The sequence below is a fragment of the Pangasianodon hypophthalmus genome, chromosome 30, assembly GCF_027358585.1.
Source record: "Pangasianodon hypophthalmus isolate fPanHyp1 chromosome 30, fPanHyp1.pri, whole genome shotgun sequence".
Taxonomy (NCBI): domain Eukaryota; kingdom Metazoa; phylum Chordata; class Actinopteri; order Siluriformes; family Pangasiidae; genus Pangasianodon; species Pangasianodon hypophthalmus.
This window is the reverse complement of record NC_069739.1, coordinates 11,459,648-11,478,155: the sequence shown is the minus strand read 5'-3', so window position 1 is coordinate 11,478,155 and position 18,508 is coordinate 11,459,648. Positions and strand designations below refer to the sequence as shown.

The 18,508-nt window shown below is 42.5% G+C and overlaps 1 protein-coding gene across 4 annotated transcripts in view; it reads right to left on the bottom strand.

Annotated features, from left to right (window-relative positions):
- The window catches only part of stxbp5a (syntaxin binding protein 5a (tomosyn)), a 73,573-nt gene that overhangs the window by 38,814 nt on the left and 16,251 nt on the right, over positions 1–18,508 (bottom strand). For all 4 annotated transcript variants that reach the window (XM_053231763.1, XM_053231764.1, XM_026917586.3 and 1 more), the window contains exons 3-5: positions 8,610–8,691; positions 6,010–6,110; positions 1,439–1,573 (exon numbers count right to left, since the gene is read on the bottom strand). In XM_053231763.1, the coding sequence (XP_053087738.1) occupies positions 1,439–1,573; positions 6,010–6,110; positions 8,610–8,691 (318 nt within the window). The remainder of the gene's footprint in view (positions 1–1,438; positions 1,574–6,009; positions 6,111–8,609; positions 8,692–18,508) is intronic.

Below are 18,508 nucleotides of genomic sequence, written 5' to 3'. Positions count from 1 at the left end.
AAACGTCCCTTTCTGATCCCTTTAGCTCTCGGACTCAACATGCTGCTTTCTAAATAATTGAGACACACCGATCAGCCATAACATTAAAACCACCTGCCTAATATTGTGTAGGTCCTTCTCGTGCCGCCAAAACATCTCTGACCCGTTGAGGCATGGACTCCACATGACCTCTGAAGGTGTGTGTGGTATCTGGCACCAAGACGTTAGCAGCAGATCCTTTAAGTCCTGTAAGTTGCGAGGTGTATCCTCCATGGATCGGACTTGTTTGTCCCACAGATGCTGGATCGGATTGAGATCTGGGGAATCTGAAGGCCAAGTCAACACCTTGAACTCTTTGTCATGTTCCTCAAACCATTCCTGAACAATTTTTATAGTGTGGCAGGGAGCATTATCCTGCTGAAAGAGGTGACTGCCATTAGGGAATACTGTTACCATGAAGAGTTGTACTTGGTCTGCAACAGTGTTTAGGTAGGTGGTACGTGTCAAAGTAACATTCACGTGAATGCCAGGACCTGAGGTTTCCCAGCAGGACATTGCCCAGAGCATCACACTGCCTCCACTAGCTTGCCTTCTTCCCGTAGTGAATCCTGGTGCCATCTCTTTCCCAGGTAAGTGACGCACACACACCTGAGCATCCACATGATGTAAAAGAAAACGTGATTCATCAGACCAGGCCACCTTCTTCCATTACTCCATGGTCCAGTTCTGATGCTCACGTGTCCATTGTAGGAGCTTTGGGTGGTGGACAGGGTCAGCATGGGCTCTCTGACCGCTCTGCAGCTACGCAGCTCCATACGCAGCAAGCTGCGATGCACTTTGTGTCCTGACTCCTTTCTATCAGAGCCAGCTTTAACTTTTTCAGCAGTTTGTGCTACAGTAGCTCTTCTGTGGGATTGAACCAGACGGGCTAGCCTTCGCTCCACATGCACATCAGTGAGCCTTGGGTGCCCATGACCCTGTCGCCGGTTCACCGGTTGTCCTTCATTGGACCACTTTTGGTAGGTAGTAACCACTGCATACCGGGAACACCCCACAAGACCTTCTGTTTTGGAGATGCTCTGACCCAGTCGTCTAACTTTCACAATGTGGCCTTTGTCAAAGTTGCTCAGATTGCCCATTTTTCCTGCTTCCAACACATCAACTTTGAGAACTGACTGTTCACTTGCTACCTAATATATCCCACCCCTTGACAGGTGCCACTGTAATGAGATAATCACTTCACCTGTCAGTGGTTTTAATGTTGTGGCTGATTGGTGTAAATGCATGTGATTGGATACCAGAGAAAACTGAAGATGCTGAACGTCAGCTGGGGTTCATCTGCTCTGCTACAGTATTTTTCGAGTACTCAGTTCAGTCTGGTGGAACGTTGCTGGGCTCAAACCCTGTTCTAGATAAATGTGTATACGGTATGATATGTGTGCATGTGTGTATCACTCACAGTTCAATGGCTTTGTTCCACATGATGGTGTATCCTGAGAGGGTGAAGGACTCCACGTTTACGATGTGGATGTTTCCTCGTTCCGTGCCGACGTACAGCCACTTACTTTGGAAAGGCAGGTGGCAGAATGTTATCCTGAAAATATGAAGAGAGAAAATGAGAAAGAGACAAACAAGTTAAGAAGGAAGGAAGTCCTTATTGAACACATGCATTCCAAACTCATCACCACAGAAACACTCAACACAGACTCACAAACACAGACTCGCACGCTCACGACACTCTGAAAGAAGACAAGACATTTTTGTGAACAGCGCATGGCCTTGGTTTAGCCTGAATAAAACGAAAGCCAAACAAATAAGCGCTAGCACTTTCCTGCAGGTCCCCAGACACGCATCTAACAGGAAGCTACCACCTGCATCACTGAGCTCTTCTGCTGCGTCTAAAAGTAAATTCAAATTACAGCATGGACTCATTAGCTACACGATGCGACATTCTCAGCAGAGCTCCTGTGCTGCTGTGTAATGGGTAAATCTGAGTGTAACTGTTTACAAAGAAGGTTAACGTTTTAGGATATGAATGGATATGAATGCAAACACACACACAAAAACACGCACACACCAGTTTTTTTTACACCAGTCCTCTGCAGAATCATGCATAAATTCATGGACGAGTGAGTTGAGAGACACACCATGCATCACACTTTCTTATACTTGTCAGACTCTCTCTCTCTCTCTCTCTCTCACACACACACATACACAAACACCAACCTCAACATTTCACAAAACAACCTACAAGCTGGACTGTTAGAAACTCCTGCTTGCTATTTCTCTGATAAGGACAGGGAGAGAGAGGGGGGGAGAGAGAGAGAGAGAGAGAGAGAGAGGGCGGGGGTTTGGGGAAGAAACAGGAGATCCTCTGAGACGTGGCGCAGATCTAATCTTCCTCGTGTAAGTAAGCGTTCTCCCCTTCGATGAAGTGCTATGGTCAAGAACTCAATTTCCCACGAGGACATGAAAAGCAACAGCCTTTCATAAAGGATTACGGAGCAGAGCCCGGATAAAAAGACAGGGCACTTCGGTCTGAATAATGACAAGACTCCAAAATGGACCCATTTTGTAAGGGGGATATGAGATCAATAGTGCCACTTCATTTGATAGCAGTGAAGTTAGCTTTCTGCTGGATAAAGGATAACATTAATCCTAGGAATCAATCACCTGGAACAAAGAGTCAATCAGTTATTGTGTCTTGTTAGTTTCTACGGTATCATAAAGGTGTCATAAGAGACACTACAAGTCTGATGTCCGGCTTGAACGCAGCTTATTTTGCTGCTTTTCCACAATCACTGCAAGGTTGCTTTGGAATGGTGGAGCGGTGGGACAGACACAAAACTTGACGTGGCAGATGACATTGCTGCAAGGTCACGTCGGGGCGTTTACTCCGGCATGACTAGGCAAGATTTATCTTTCACTGCTCAAGTGCAAACACTGCATTCAAACCCGTAAAACAAACTGAAAAAGATGCCTATTGCTTGATTTTATTCCTTTATTCCTGCACTCTCAGGCAAACATGATCTCTGTGGAGCATCGTCTTTACACACACACACACACACACACACACACACACACACACACCCCGGGCTTGTCGAAGTGGCGCAGGTGTCTGTGTGCCTGCTTGCTGCTGCAGTGTGATGCTGAGCTAAAGGTGTGTATTAGCATGGCTTCTGGGTTCCCTGCACTCCTGACATTTGGCTTGCTCTTTACTGAGCTTCTGACCTGCAGAGATGTGTGCGCATACACACACACACACACACACACATGCACTCACACACACACACACACACACACATACATATATCTCCAACAGCCGAAAGCTTAAATGTCGGAGAAAAGACTAATCTCTGGCACTGAAAAGTGTTACTTGTCAGCTAGACTCCACTTAAAATCTGCTGGGTTTCATTGTAACCCCTTAAAGGATGATAAGACGGAGGATTTATCTCCGAAAAAACCCGGAAATCACGAGCCCAGGCAGCAGGGGTCTCAGTGGATAGAAGTGTTTACTCGAGAGCAGAATAAAGCATCTCACTACAACAGCAAGCATCAGACTTTCAGGGCAGTCAAGAGGTTCAAACCTTGAAATAATCAAAAAAGCTTGTAGTCAGAGATAAATTATTACAGCACTAGGGTCATTGAGAGTATATAAGAGTATATATAAGAGTATATACTGTATATATGAGACTTGATGCTTAGAATTGATCACTCTAGCGTTTTTCCTTTTCTCATCCGTAGTCCTGACCATACCTGATTAAATTCATAGGCACTTCCTGTACATCCAAACGGGGATTAGTCACATCAAAATGCACGTTTAAACAGATTTACTTCCCATTCAAATCAATTCAGGTGATCTGTGAGTTGCGATGTTACGTACAATACAGCAAACAGATTTTAATCCATTAGCTGGATTAAATTATTAAAGTAATAAATTAGCTAATAATAGTAATATAACACAAACAAACAAAAATGACCGAGCAGAGTCAATGACTAAAGCCTGTGTTACAGTGCGATTCCAGCTGCCTTTTACGATTATTGCTTTTCACACTGTACGAGAAGATTTCAATGAAGTCTTGGCAGAATTCTATAACCGACTGTGCGATAGCTTGTCAGATTATACGATGAAGATCCTAGACCTACGATTAAAGAAAATTACGAGGTTGTGCGTTTTCATAATAGCAAATAAACTTGTGTTTGCGTGCTAATTAGCTAGCTACATGGAAGCTGTAGTCCTGTATTGCTTTTCCATCCCGAGTCCCTTTTTGATATAACTCTGATGAGACATTATAGAGATATTTTCTCGGCTGCTACAATTCAACAATCCGTCAAATCTCCGTTTAAATCCCATATGTTTTTTTTGTGTACGTTTCTCAATTGTCACTACCGTGTTTGTAGCTGTCCCGTGAGGTCTGCATAATTATATTATTGATGTAATATAATACAGCGTAATATAATATTAATTATATTATGATGTCGTCCTATTGGTGGATTTTAGGCGCGTGTGTTATTAGTGATTATTATTGAGATTTTAATCCAGATTTTAACCGCAAAATCTTACAGTGTACAGAGTTTTTTTCTGTAATGATGTCTTTTGCCAGATTGCACAATGCAGCAGAGTTCACATCTGAGTCAATGCAGTAACAGTTCTTTCGGATTTTCCCGTTAGTACCTAGGCAGACTTCAAACTCACATCAAACACGCTGACGAGCGCCTGAAGGTGTCCTCTACTCTATTTTTATTCGCTGAAAAACTTTCTGACAGAGAGGGGGAACACCTACAGGTCATGGATTAGCACTCCAGGATGACTTGATTGATGTGGTGGAACAAACTATGGTACGTTTTAAGTTTGCAGTGAGAGTCTTATTTTTAGGACACAGATTGTAGTTCAGTCGTGGACTGAATCAGATGCAGATCCTCCAGGCTTAATCTAGAGAACTGCCCCTCAGAGTCTGCTCTTTAATGACTACACGGTTCTGACTGGATATTCCCTTAGAGACCTTGTGTACTCTTTTCATCCTCACATGCTCCACTGCTCCCACCATCTCCCCAGGCGAGGAAAAAAAAAAACTTGTGTAGACACACTTGGCAAATGTCACACACAGGACACACACACACACATATGGATGTTGAGATATGGCAGAAACTTGTTCACCCCTAAAAGCTGCTGTTGGCAAGCTGTCAGTCTCTTCCGCAGACAGGCCGCTGATGAGAAGTGAAGAGTCAGTTCCTTTCAAATTAAATCAACAACTGCCTGGAATTGACCAAGACATTTAACTCTTTATTTCAGTGGCTTCGCAAAAAGGTGATGGATAGATGGTTTGCTCTTAAAAAAGAAAACCCAACAACTATCTAAATGGAAGGCTCTGCTCGCCATTTCTTGAGCGGGCTGCGCATGACATTTACATTTCTTCATTTCACCTGTATCCAAGGAATCTTACAAGACAGGAAATGCAGTCCCGGTATACACTGTAGCCTTCAGGCTAACATTCTTCATTACATAGGCTTTATTGTACAACATCCCTACTGATTGCCTGCTGTGGCGAATGAGTGTTTAAACCAAGGAGGCGCGATGACACTGCTGGAGATCCTGAGATCCTCGAGCACAATTTCCCTGCTCTAACACCGCTAGCAAACCTGGTAAATGAAGTAGTGAGGTAACTCAGGTGTCTCTGAGCTGGTGTTTGGCTCTTCAGGATTGGAAAAGCCCTCTGAATTGCGAACGGAGTATAGGGAAATATGACTGAGTGTATACAAAGGTACACGGTAAACAGATGTTTATGTAATATGTGTGTGTATTTGTGTGGGTACAGCTGTGCAGCTGAACATTCTAAGCTATGCCTTTAGGCTACTCGCATTGTTTATACCAAGCAGTCAGGTCAAGCACAAATTAAATCTGCCTGTCAACAACAACAACAACAACAACAAGTCAATTCACTCATATAGGAGAGAATGCGAGATGAAAAAATAAAGAAATTTGCTTCAGGTAGTGGATTTTGCTTCAAGCTCAGAAGCAGCTCAACTCACCTCTCCCTGTTGAACTTAAGGGAGTGCAGCACGGCTGGTCTCTTCTGACGCAGGTTCCATAAGTGAACGCTGTCGTCAGCTAAAGCACTCACTAACGCCCCCTGTGGAACAAAAAAGAGAGAGAGAGAGACAGACCGAATGAACGACGGATACCATGAAACAGCCAGTGAGTTGCGCAAACATGCAAGCGCCGCTCTGAGGTCAACCTGCGACATAAGTATCCTGCTCACTATAATGGGCTTCGGATGGTTTCAAAGATTCATGGGCGGTGGTAGTGTGTGTGAGAGTGAAAAATTAGAGTGCGAAAGAGAGACATGGAGGAGAGCATGAGCATGAGCGTGGGCATGCGGGACGAGAGAGGATGGATAGAGAAGCGGGATGAAGATGCGAGACTGAAATATCTTCGAGATGCACCAACCAAGCAGAATAAACATACCCAATCATGTGGCGGCGGCGCAATGCATAAAATCATGCAGATACAGGTCAAGAGCTTCAGTTAATGTTTACATCAAACATGAATGGGATAAAAATGTCATCTCAGTGATTTTTGTGGCAGACGGGCTGGTTGGAGTATTTCAGAAACTGCTGATCTACTGGAATGCAGCCTTCACTCCCACTTAGGTAGGTGCTAACCCCTGCATACCAGGAACACCCCACGAGACCTGCCGTCTTGGAGAGGCTCTGACCCAGTCATCTAGCCAGCAAAATTTGGCTATATATATATATATATATATATATATATATATATATATATACACTTTGCCAAGGGCCAAATTTTGACATAGCACCTATATATGGCAAGACAGAAATGTGCACCTCTTGTTTCAGCCAAAAAAAGACAGAAAAAGTAGGGAAATACGTCTACGTTTTTCTATAGAAAGTCTTTTGGATGGTAACAGGACCTGAATTTACAGCAGACCAAGCTGTCCTCTCCCAGGAGATGATTCACAGGCTATATGTGTGTGTGTGTGTGCATGTATATAAAGCAGCAGTGAAAGAACTTATGCCTTCTCCTACAGTCTCTACTTGGTATGCTGAGTCACACACACACACACACACACACACACACACAGCAAGCATAGAAAGAAAGTTTCTATACATGAGTGTAATGCGTGCAATGAAGTGCATTAAAAGGTGAAAGACATATGGGAATCATTGGGTAACATTTTTTTACAAAGGATTGAAATCTGATTGTCTTTTACTGACTGAACCATTTCTTCAATTCTCCCCAGCAGTAAACTCAAGCACACATCATAACTGATCTCAGTTAGTTCACGTCCCTGGTGCCATCAATATCTATCACTTATAATATCGTCCATTGAATGTCAATATCATTTACCCATGTCTAAACATCATCTGATTTGCACAATTTCCCCAAACAAGAGGAAAAAATAATATTATCCAAGTATATTATATTGTATTTCAACACTCCTCCAAGCTACCACCAAGCTTAAAAAACCCTGTTATGTTCTACTTAATGTTGTTTCCCCATCATGCAACAGCACCACCTGTATATGCTGGACAACATTTGAGAGCAGTCGAAGCCAAAACGTGTTTGACGCTCTCACTAGTGGCTGGCTGCAGTACAATTTTAACAGCACCCACAGCCACGTGAATGGAGAACAAGGCAATCTAAGGTTTCTGAAATACTGGCATACATACCAATGAGGCTTGGGTGTGTTTTATCAGTCAATATATGGCACATCTCCTCAGTCTTAATTATAAATTAGGTTCATTTCGGTCATCTTGCATATTCCTATCCATCATGGAGAGAGGTGTGTCCATAATGAACACTGACAGGCAGACAGATTGACACTCTTACTTCCCAACTCTACCGCACTGGCAGGTTTCATCCAATTTTAATCTACTCAGCACACACGAACAATTTCGGGAATCGTTAAAGTCTTAGAACAGTGCGACATTCTTGAAAGTAAACCTCTTCCTTTTGGCTATGTGGCTTAGCGCCTAGCCAACTTGGCTAGAACACTGCTGTAGTGTGGGGAGGAGCCGTGCCATACTTCATACTGTGTTCTTGCACAAGATGGGCCCAGAAATAGCGCCCAGCTCTGCTTTGACAAAAATAGTGTCATTGCTGGTTGAGCTACTTGAGGGCTCTGCTTATTTTCAGTGCTGAAAACAGTCATTTTTAAGGAACATGTTGCACCTCCTTGGACTTCTCAGGATTTGCTGTGGTGTGTGTTTAATTCTGCCCTTCAGAAAAGTGCCTTCGGAACGACAGCAACGTATCCAGATACGCATTATATCTAATGAATGGCAAGGATGTTGGCAAGTATGTAATTTATGTCATAGGGCTACTAATCAGCAACGCATGACACAGAAGAATGAGTAAGTGGTCCCTGTAGGCAACTTTGAAGAAAAGACAAACAGGAGGCAAAAGTACTGTTAGTTTCCTACACAGGCACCCTCTAGGGGCACTCAGAAGAACAAGTGGGTTCTTCACAACAAAGGCGGCGAGCAGAGCGATCAGCTAAGCCTCTTGGAATAAATTAAGGTTCAGGGCATGGCTGCTTGGCGTGGAGAAGAGCGAGACAAAAGGAGGGAGGTAGGGAAGGAGGGAGGCACTGAAGACATGCACTTACTTCGTTGATGAGGAACTGGAGCTGGATGATGGCTGCTCCGCTCTCATGCTGACAGTAACATTCCACGCCGGGACGACCAAATCTGCATGAAAGAGGGTTAGGGAATTTACCATGTGTGAAAGGGAGGTGATAACCCCGGAGAGAGACTGGAATAAACCAGTATTGTTTTCAGTCAAAGTGGGTTAATGTGATGTGGAAATAATTTTCAAGCAATCTCCACCACCCATCTAGAGCAGATCCAGTCTGCTGTCCTCCTGAAAACCAATCCTCCTGATACTAACGGTGCTTTTCTATGGAACTTCCATGGTATTATTCGAAAACTCATGAGAACACAGTTGCTAGGCAACTAGAAAATGTATAGATACTGAGGATAAATTAGTTAATGACTGATGCTTACAATCCTTGATAGGAACAATATAAAGATCTAAAGATACTGAAAAAAAAAAAAACAGGAATATTAATATTTTCCAAACTTTCATGGGTTCCACCATGAATGTGCTGTCAGAAATGTTCGAGTGATGAATAACACGACATTGAACATGCGAAATCTTATAAACATGGTGAATGTTTTCAGCCTAATCTAAATGCTGCACATTCAAGTACGGCACAGTTATTGTTCGAGAGTCCAGACAGAGGCAGCACACACGAACGGAAGCACTGAATTGAGCAGAGATCCGACTTATTGTTCGTCTATAAGCTCTCAACAGGATCTGTTCTTCAATTTGACCTCATATGTTATTGACTAACATTAATGTTGCAACTGAACTATTAATACTAATTACATATAGAGTATTTATTCATAGGCTACTCAATGGAATTGACCGTAATATAACTATTGGATAATTGTAGCCTGAGGAACTGTTTGTATCCAGAGATCCCTTTAACTGTGAAATAAATTCCACGGATCGCCTCGTCACAGATGGATTTCATTTCATTTAAATGTGTACAGTAATATTATGTCTATTCATTAACGCCATAGAGCTTTTAACTATCCGCCGACAGAACACATAGGTTCCAGCTGACGTTATTTGACTTGCATTTGAGTTATTAATGTTTGGATCAAAGCCACTCAAAAATCACAGACGCCCTGGTTATGCTTCAGAGACCTCATTTTGATAACCACTGAGTCAGAACACTAGAAGGTTAGTTCAATAAAATAATACTGAGTTTGCCATTATATAAGCAAAGGGTGCTGATGTTTGAAAATAACCTCATATCTGGATCCTCACTTGAGCTCTTACGCATCAATGTCTTTCTGTGCTTTTTTGGCTATAAGATGCATCCGGTCCATACTGCTGTCATGTGAAGGGCTTGCTCGCTGAAGTCATTACTTTACGGAAAAGCTGAGAAACGTACTGACCAAAAATATAACGTTAATGTCATTATCATCATCTAGTGATTATACTTCATCCCCTATGGACAACTCAAGCATAGATACACTGACATCGACATTCCAGGCTAAAATACTACAAAAAAGCAATATATTAGAGAGAGAGAGAGAGAGAGAGAGAGAGAAATTAAATGTGCAAAGTGAAGAAAGAAGGGTGGAAGGGTTATATGTGAAAATGACGAGCGTGGGGGAAAGAATTTAAGAACAACGGAAAAATAGCCGAAAAACTATTTTGTCCTTTTTGACCCTGTGTGGGTGAACACTGAAAGCCTGCACCTTCACTTCAACCAAAGAGGTGGAAAGGTGCCTGGAGTGCTGAGCGCACATCCTGAGGTTTTTCACACACACACACAAACACACACACAAACACACACATACACACTCATTTCTACCCATACTTGAAGTTGCCTGATATTGTTCATGTCATGAACACTGATGCTCACGGAGGCGGCTAATGAAAGCACATGAAAATTCACAAAAACGGACATATAGAGGAAACCATGGAAATATAGAAGAAACATACATGATTTTACGCGATTATCAAGAAAAGGCAAACTGCAGGCCATTTCTCAGGTTGCGCTGTGATCAGAAAACACACTCAGGCTGTGTTTCCTCAACTGATCAGACCTAGAGACTGGATGAGACCTCCTTAGTACCCTCCTCGTGTCAAAACCTCTAAGCTTCCAATAACGGACAGATTGTCCAGAGGGCGGAGAGGTAAAGAAAGAGTTAGGGAAACAAAAATGAGAATAAATAAAAAGCTGGGCTACATCTCGTCCTGGTGTTATGCAGCGTGTGGTAAAGACACACAACTTAGTTTTGGTGACTCCACTTTCTAAGTAGTGGGATACACTGTCTGCTACAGTGACAAAAAAAAAAACAGGTTCACAAAAACACATAGCCATTAAAATGCAATCAACCTCGACCAGGCTTAGACATTTAAAAAAAAAAAAAATAAAAAAAAAAAAAAAACAGTCTTCTTATGTTTTTACAAGCAGCTATAAATGGCATGAAATTGTCTTGACCTCCATTAGGGGACAGGAAAATGTGCAGCAAATGCATTAAGCCGAGTATAAGCGCTAGCTTTCTGCAGTACACTTCAAAATCAGGATGTGTGTGTGTGTGTGTGTGTGTGTGTGCAAGTCATATATCTGCATTGAAAATATATTAGGAACCCAAGGGTTAAAAAATATGAAAAAAAAAAACGTTAAAAAAAAGTGAAAAGATGAGTAAGAGTGAGAATAAGAAAGAATCGCCGAAGGGCTGACGAGAGCAGCGATTTTTCTGGTCTGATGCCAGGCGCATCCAGTCATATATCACACTGTCGGAGAGGAGATAAAATACACACACACACACACACACACACAATGAGCTGAGCTGAGCTGAACTGTGACGCAATTATTTCTCTTACTTACGTGTGTGTGTGTGTATTTCTGTATGCACCTTCTCACTCTCTCCCACACGCACATACACACAAACTGCATACACACACACACACTGCATATATGCTCTTGGGTATGATTAAGTCATTTAATTCAACTCTTAAACTAAAACTCTCTAGACACACCTTTGATTTATTAGGGGACCAAACAATTAAACCACAGCTGCATATCGTGTTAATGCTGCTCAAATAAATGCCGTGTAAACTCTAAAGCACAAACACACACACACACACACTCCCAAACCTGGCATTCTGCAAACACAGACAGTGAGCCGCCTGGTGCTTCAAAGCTCGCAGGGCAGGAGGTCTATCAGAAAATTCTCAGGGCTGCATTATTTCAACCTGCCTCGAACGTGATTTATATTTTACCTATCCTTGTAATGACAAAGATAAAAACTGCATAAACCTGCAAAACAATTAAAGCTACAGTAAACAATGCTGTGCCTATGATTAGCACGCTACTACAGCCGATTCTCTGAATGCTTCCGTTGTCAAATTATGGAAGATATCACAGGCGCAATGGCAATATCTGTACGTTCATGTGCAATATCCGTGCCATGTCAGTCAGCAGTGCATACTTAGATCAGATAGAAGAAATATGTCAAAGCCAATCCAGTACCGATCCAGTGTTTCAAAATTGGCCCCCGGGTACCAAATTGGTGCATCTCTAACCCAGACAGTGTCATCAATCATTTATTTTTTCATTTATCTTCAGTAGCTACTGTGGATCCAGAGCTTCTCCTGGAAACGCTGGGAACGAGGAGGGATTATGCCCTGGGTGTAATGCCAATACATCATAGGGCTTCTCTCTCTCTCTCTCTCTCTCTCTCACACAAACACACACACACACACGCACGCACCTACCTAGCGGAAATTTAGAGTAGCCAAATTGGTGAAACACTGCACAGACAGTAACCAGAGCTCAGGATGGAAGCCCAGACCCTGGATCTGAGAGAAAGCAACACTAACGTAACCTCAGAGTGCACGGCACTCACATCTACCTTCATATCTTTACAGCTTTGTTTAATGACGGAGTGAAACTTTTTTGTACTTTCCTGGAAAAACAAATGTTGAGTCTTAGCTGAACTTGGGTCATCTATATAAATACGTGGCATCATCGTTCCACACCATGCTGATATACGGCTTCTTTTGGCTCTAAGACTGACACCTCATTCTCACCCACCCACATCCTAATGTGGATCCTGTTGACAATTCTAGCTGTTCATATCAGCTTATAAAGTGAGACATTGTTGCGACTCCTATGTTCAAGCATCAGGATGGAGGGACCACTGAACCTCGCGCCATTAAAATCCCCCTTGTTGAGCTGGGTGTGATGGGTTCCTGGAGAGAATCCAGGCCAGGCCGCAGTGGATAGTATTAATGACTGTATACTGGCTAAATTTAGCCTGAGCCGTTCACCACACAGCTTTCGAGACTGAGGAGGAAGAAACATGTGCCTGTATTGATATACAGTGTGTATAATTCAGACCCTATCCATTTTTGCACTTTATTGTGGCCCCACAATTTACAGTCAGAATAAAATCCAAGGCATGAAGTTCAAGGAACTCTCCATAGACTTCTGTAATCAAATTGTGGTGAGACATAGATCAAGAGGTTAAAGGGTTTTATAAATGATGCATCGTCATTGTGAAATGGAAGAAACAGGACTCTTCCTAAAGCTAGCCGTCCAGTCAAACTCAGTATCCGGACTTGAGAGATTTTGGTCAGGGAAGTGATCAAGAACCCTCTCTAACAGAGCTTCAGAAGTCCTCAACACTGATAGGAAAACATGCCAGAAAGACAACCATCTCAAAAATATTCCATAAATTAAATGCATTGTGAGATGCTTTTCTGCTCACCGTGCTTGTAAAGAGTGGTTATTTGAGTTTTTGTAGCCTTCCTGTCAGCTCGGACCAGTCTGGCTATTCTCCTCTGACCTCTCTGATCAATAATGTGTTCTTCTGCCTGCAGAACTGCTGCTCACTGGATGGTTTTTTTTTTTTTTTTTTTGCACCATTCTGTGTAAACTCTACAGACTGTTATGTGTGAAATTCCCAGGAGAGCAGCAGCTTCTGAAATACTCAAACCAGAGCAGCAGGTATTTTTAGTACCTCACAGCTTCAGGGTCCAGGGTTCAAGCCTGAGCTCCAGGTAAAGTCTATGAGGAGATCTACATGTTCTCCACATGTTGGTGACTTTCCTCCAGGTGGTCTGATTTCCTCCAAATCGTGCTGGTGTGGTTTCAGGCCAGTTTCCACTCTTAGATATAAGCCAATAAGATACAAACCAATCATTAAGGTGCTTCAGAAAAAGTAAATCTATACAAAATAAATAAATAAATAAATAAATAATAAAAATCTGCTGCTACCATGTGTAGAATAGTGTGCACTTCACAGCACACACAGCCATTTTAAAAGCCTGGGTAAAATATAATATGCATTATGACAATCTCAAAATAAAATCCGCTGTGTGTTTATGACAGAGAGAGAAAGAGCAAGAGTGAGATGAAAAGAGAGTAAAGCGATCAATGTGAAAGCAATCAAGTAAGTGAGAGAGACAGGAAGGACACAGGAAGTGATATGGAGAGGCACAAGTGAGGGAGCACTAAGCTGTTATGAATAGCAAATCAATAATATTTAAACACATACCATTTAAACACAGTTATGGATGCCGTGCGGAGTCGCTCAGTCGTGGAACTGAATCAGCTCATTAATAGCATTTAATAGCTAAGTAATCTGTTAAAGCTGTGATTTCTCCAGCAATCACAGTTCACTATTTCATTTTGGACTTTTAAGGTGTAAAATTAGAAACTTCTTTTGACATTACCAAGCAGCAATAATGGGAGTTAATAACGTTACGTAAGGCTGAATACGGAATACAGCGTTACAGGATGTAAGGAGTACAAACCCTTACTTGATAAAAGAGTCAATAAATTGGCAGACAATACACACTGCATTCTGTGAGAGGGCACATGCGGACGGTGATAAAACACTTGTGTCACATTTTCCTAGAGCATGCACTTATGAAATACATATTCATAAGCTGCAGACTCTCTTTTGAACTCGGGGTAAAGTAGAGTGGGAAGTGGATTATACATGCAGAAGACATGCGGAGAGAGGGGGAGGAGAGAGCGGACATAAGGATGGAATCAAAAAGGAGGAGGAGGAGGAGGAGGAGGAGAGAAACAGAGTGAGAGAGAGAGAGAGAGATTCAGTGTAATAATAAACTAATCAAGCAGGATTGTTCCCTGTCTAATGAATAATGGATTGCTAACTGCGAGGCAGCGCGCACATTCAGCTGTGTTAATATTTTACACTCTCCAAATGCTGGAGAATACCCATTATTAGCCAGACCTCACCCAGACAGGCTTTCACCAAAGAGATCATCCCTTCACTTCACCGCCAGTTACAATACCCACAATTCTCCAAGTGCACTCACTTAGACACACGCACTCACACCCACTATTACTATAATATTCAACAACAAAATAGTGTAGTAATGCATATACAAAACTGTTTTCATCAAGTGAGTTCAGTCGAGTGAGTAAAAACTTTACAGAACTGCCTTTCTCTTGCCACTGCAAATCACCTACTCGATCCATCTCTCACCCGTCCAACCTCACACACACACATATACAACACCGAAAGCAATTCCCGGGAGAGACTGTTGATAAGGTGGCCGTTAACCGGAAGCCCTAGAGAGAGAAACAGGGCAGAGGAAGTAAAATGAAAACGAAAAAATACAGTGGACACAAAAATATAAACAGATAGAAATAGTAGCATAAGCAATAGAAAAATGAAAAATGAAAAAAAAGGAAATTAAAAAAAATCACAATAGGAATCAGGAACAAGGATGAAAATATATGAGAGGAAAAATGGGAACGACTAGACGCTCAGAAAAAAAAAAAAGAGAAAAATCCACCGTTAAGTGTCTGCTTTGGGTTACTGACCCCTTTCTGCTAACATGACAGCAAGTCAAAAGTGTAGTCAGGGAAATGACCCATAATCCTTCTCTCCACCCTGAGTGGCTGCAAGAATAAAAAAAAACAACTCAGTTCTTTTTTCTATGGTGGCATCTTGACTAGCAGTGTCAGAAACACAGACAAATAATAATAATAATAATAATAATAATAATAATAATCATTTACACACTCAGTCACAATCTTATAATCTGTTTGGTTACAGCACCCTTCACTGATATACTAGGAGAATTATTAATATTGCTAAAGGGGTGTAGCGTATATTCTGCAGTCACTTGGCGCATGGTTTGTGCATATCCTGTGAAATTAATCGCTGGATCTCAAATTGCATACTTACGTAATATTTTGGAGCGTTATTAAGGTTTTCCGGTTACAGTTAGCGTTTGAATTTTAAAAACTTCTCGTAGCATTTAAACCTACTTACTGCTTTGAGTACGAGTCTTCTGGATTTTCTAGATTAGTAACTACTTTCGAATGCATAGTGAGGGTTTTCGATCTGAGACACAGGTAATGACAACAATCACGAAGACGGCAGAACGTTTTGAAAAGATATGGAGCTCGTGTGTTTGTGTTTAACGTCGTAGACGAGCTCTGAAATCGCTAAACATTACAGTTCATCTTGGAAACCAGATGGACAGGGATGATTTGGCTGTGACGTAACATCTAGCGGACTCTGCTTTTAATCCTCCAGATGTATGTGATCAATGCTGCGTGCACACGTACGTCCCCCACTGAGGAGTCCTAAGTAGGAGTGCTGAACAGCGTAGAGAAGACGGGTGGTGGTGGGAGGGGACGCTCTGTCACAAGGGACAGATGGCGAGATGGAAATTTATACGCTCGGAAGCGGGTGGAGGTTTGGGTGTGGTTCTTCTCCCATTTCCTGTGATGCTTTCTGTCTTTTTAACCATCTGACTTCCTACATTTTCACACATTGCTTAAATGATAAATGTCAATCCGGCATGTCTATGGTTTTCCAGTCACAGCTCACTTCTGATGCCGTGTGTGCATGTGTGTATACGTTCACAAACCAAACCTGCATCGAATGATGTTAGCTGTAGGACAAAAGTGCAAAACCCATAGGTGTTATTACCAGCCAATTTGTAAATGCTCTACACCTGTTTTTCATTCGTCTATTATCTGCATTGTAACCACATTTTATAACATTACCAGAAAAAAACAAAACAAAACTAATTCGATGATCCTGCAGGTTATTGTAAATATGGCCTTTACAATATTCGGATGAATCAATTGAATCAAAACTACTAGGTAGTATGAATGAATCGGAGGCCTAAATTGAGTAGTAATGAACATCACTAGTGTGTGCAGGTGAAAGAGGATGTGCAGGCGCTTTAATAAATGCAGCTCTGCTGAGAATTTTCCTTGAAATGATAATAATTCAAAAGCTAGTGTCTTCACTTGACAGGAGGAAAGAAAAAAGCGAGCGGGAGAGAGAGACTTCTAGGATTATCAGTCAAAAGTACCAAGACAAAAATCACACAACTTGCCTAACCTCGAAAGCTTCGGCTCAGTGATGGAACCCACATTACATACAATAAAAAAAAACACATGCTGGCACAAACACAGTTCTTTATACAGTATATACAGACAAACGCTCAATTACACACACACACACACATACCATTCATTGGCTGTGTGTAGGAAGGTACTGTGTACTGCGTGACAATAACCATTTTCTGACCTTTATCTAAACTCCGCCTAATCACATGCCATCATATTATACATGCAAATATAGAGTGAAGCATATGAGAGTGCAATCACAACCATGCTGCTGGCCTCAGGAGAAACACAGCATGGCACTCACAGTTAATACACACATCACGCAGAGACACAGGGCTGGTTTCTCTATTCTAACCTCAAAAGCAGGAAAAAAACCTACTTCAGCTGCATACCCTATCAACCATGCTCGCTTCCCTACATACATACATTCCTCTCTCATTCTCTTACCCCTGTACCTGTCATTTCACTGTCTCTATTCATCTCCGTGGCTCTGCGTGATGTGTGTGTTAACTGCGAGTGCCGTGCTGTGTTCTCCCTGAGGCCAGCAATGCGGTTGTGATGACTCTCTCATATGGTCCGCTCCACATGGGCATGTATGATATGATGCCATGTGATTAGGAGCAGGACGAATAAAGGTCTAAAAATGGCTAATTCATTAGCAGTAATTGCCCTGCATAGGACGCGATTGCACGTGACATGAGCGGTATCGCATGTAATCAAGCATTTGCATGGATATACTGTGTATACTGTATTTTCTGTAAATAGCACAATGTGTAATATATCTTGGTAATTGGCCCTAATAATTGAAGACCTAGAAGATATAGAAATACAACTGCAAGTCACTCCAGTCTAACATCGCAGTGAAGACAGACAAGCTGGATGTGGGATGGCTTGACCAATAAAAGACATCGCTTCAGGGAGCGGAATACTGAGAAAGAGGACAGGCCCCTCGCCGTTGCTCATCGAGGCTCCTCGACTCTTGCAGGCGTGGCTGAGGCTGATATCAAGGAAGCCAGAGAAGCTGAACAGGTGGCGTTGGAACAATTCATCGCTTCACTTCTTGCTGGCAGAGCAGAGTGAGTCCAGCACCATCAGTCTGACTTTCTGGTGGACGCATTGCAGCTGGCGAAGGATCACATGTCTGCATTTGCACAAGCCCCGTCATCTCCACGTCTGGGTCCCCGCCCACGCCGGCTCCACAGAAGAAGTCTCAGTGGGCCGGCTTAGGAGACAAGGATGAATCTCAGTGCATCGCCTAGGCCAAAATCCTCCTACATTTTTACTAATCTATCGTTCTTTTTTTCCCCTCACTTCTACAGGATTCCACACTTGATCCCCCAACTGCTGGAATGAGGCCCAGTTAGGTCTGATGGTGTTGCAGAGGGTTAGAGCCGGGGCACTTCCAGTCTTGTTGTCCTCAAATCCTTGAGGTGATCCTCCTCCAATCCAGACGTGACATACTGAGTGCTGCTCAGTACCTCCAATTATTGAGGCCCCCTTCTAAGGAACTGGCATCCTAACTGATCAAGGCACATCATTTCCCTCGTAAACACCACAAGACGAATTGGTGG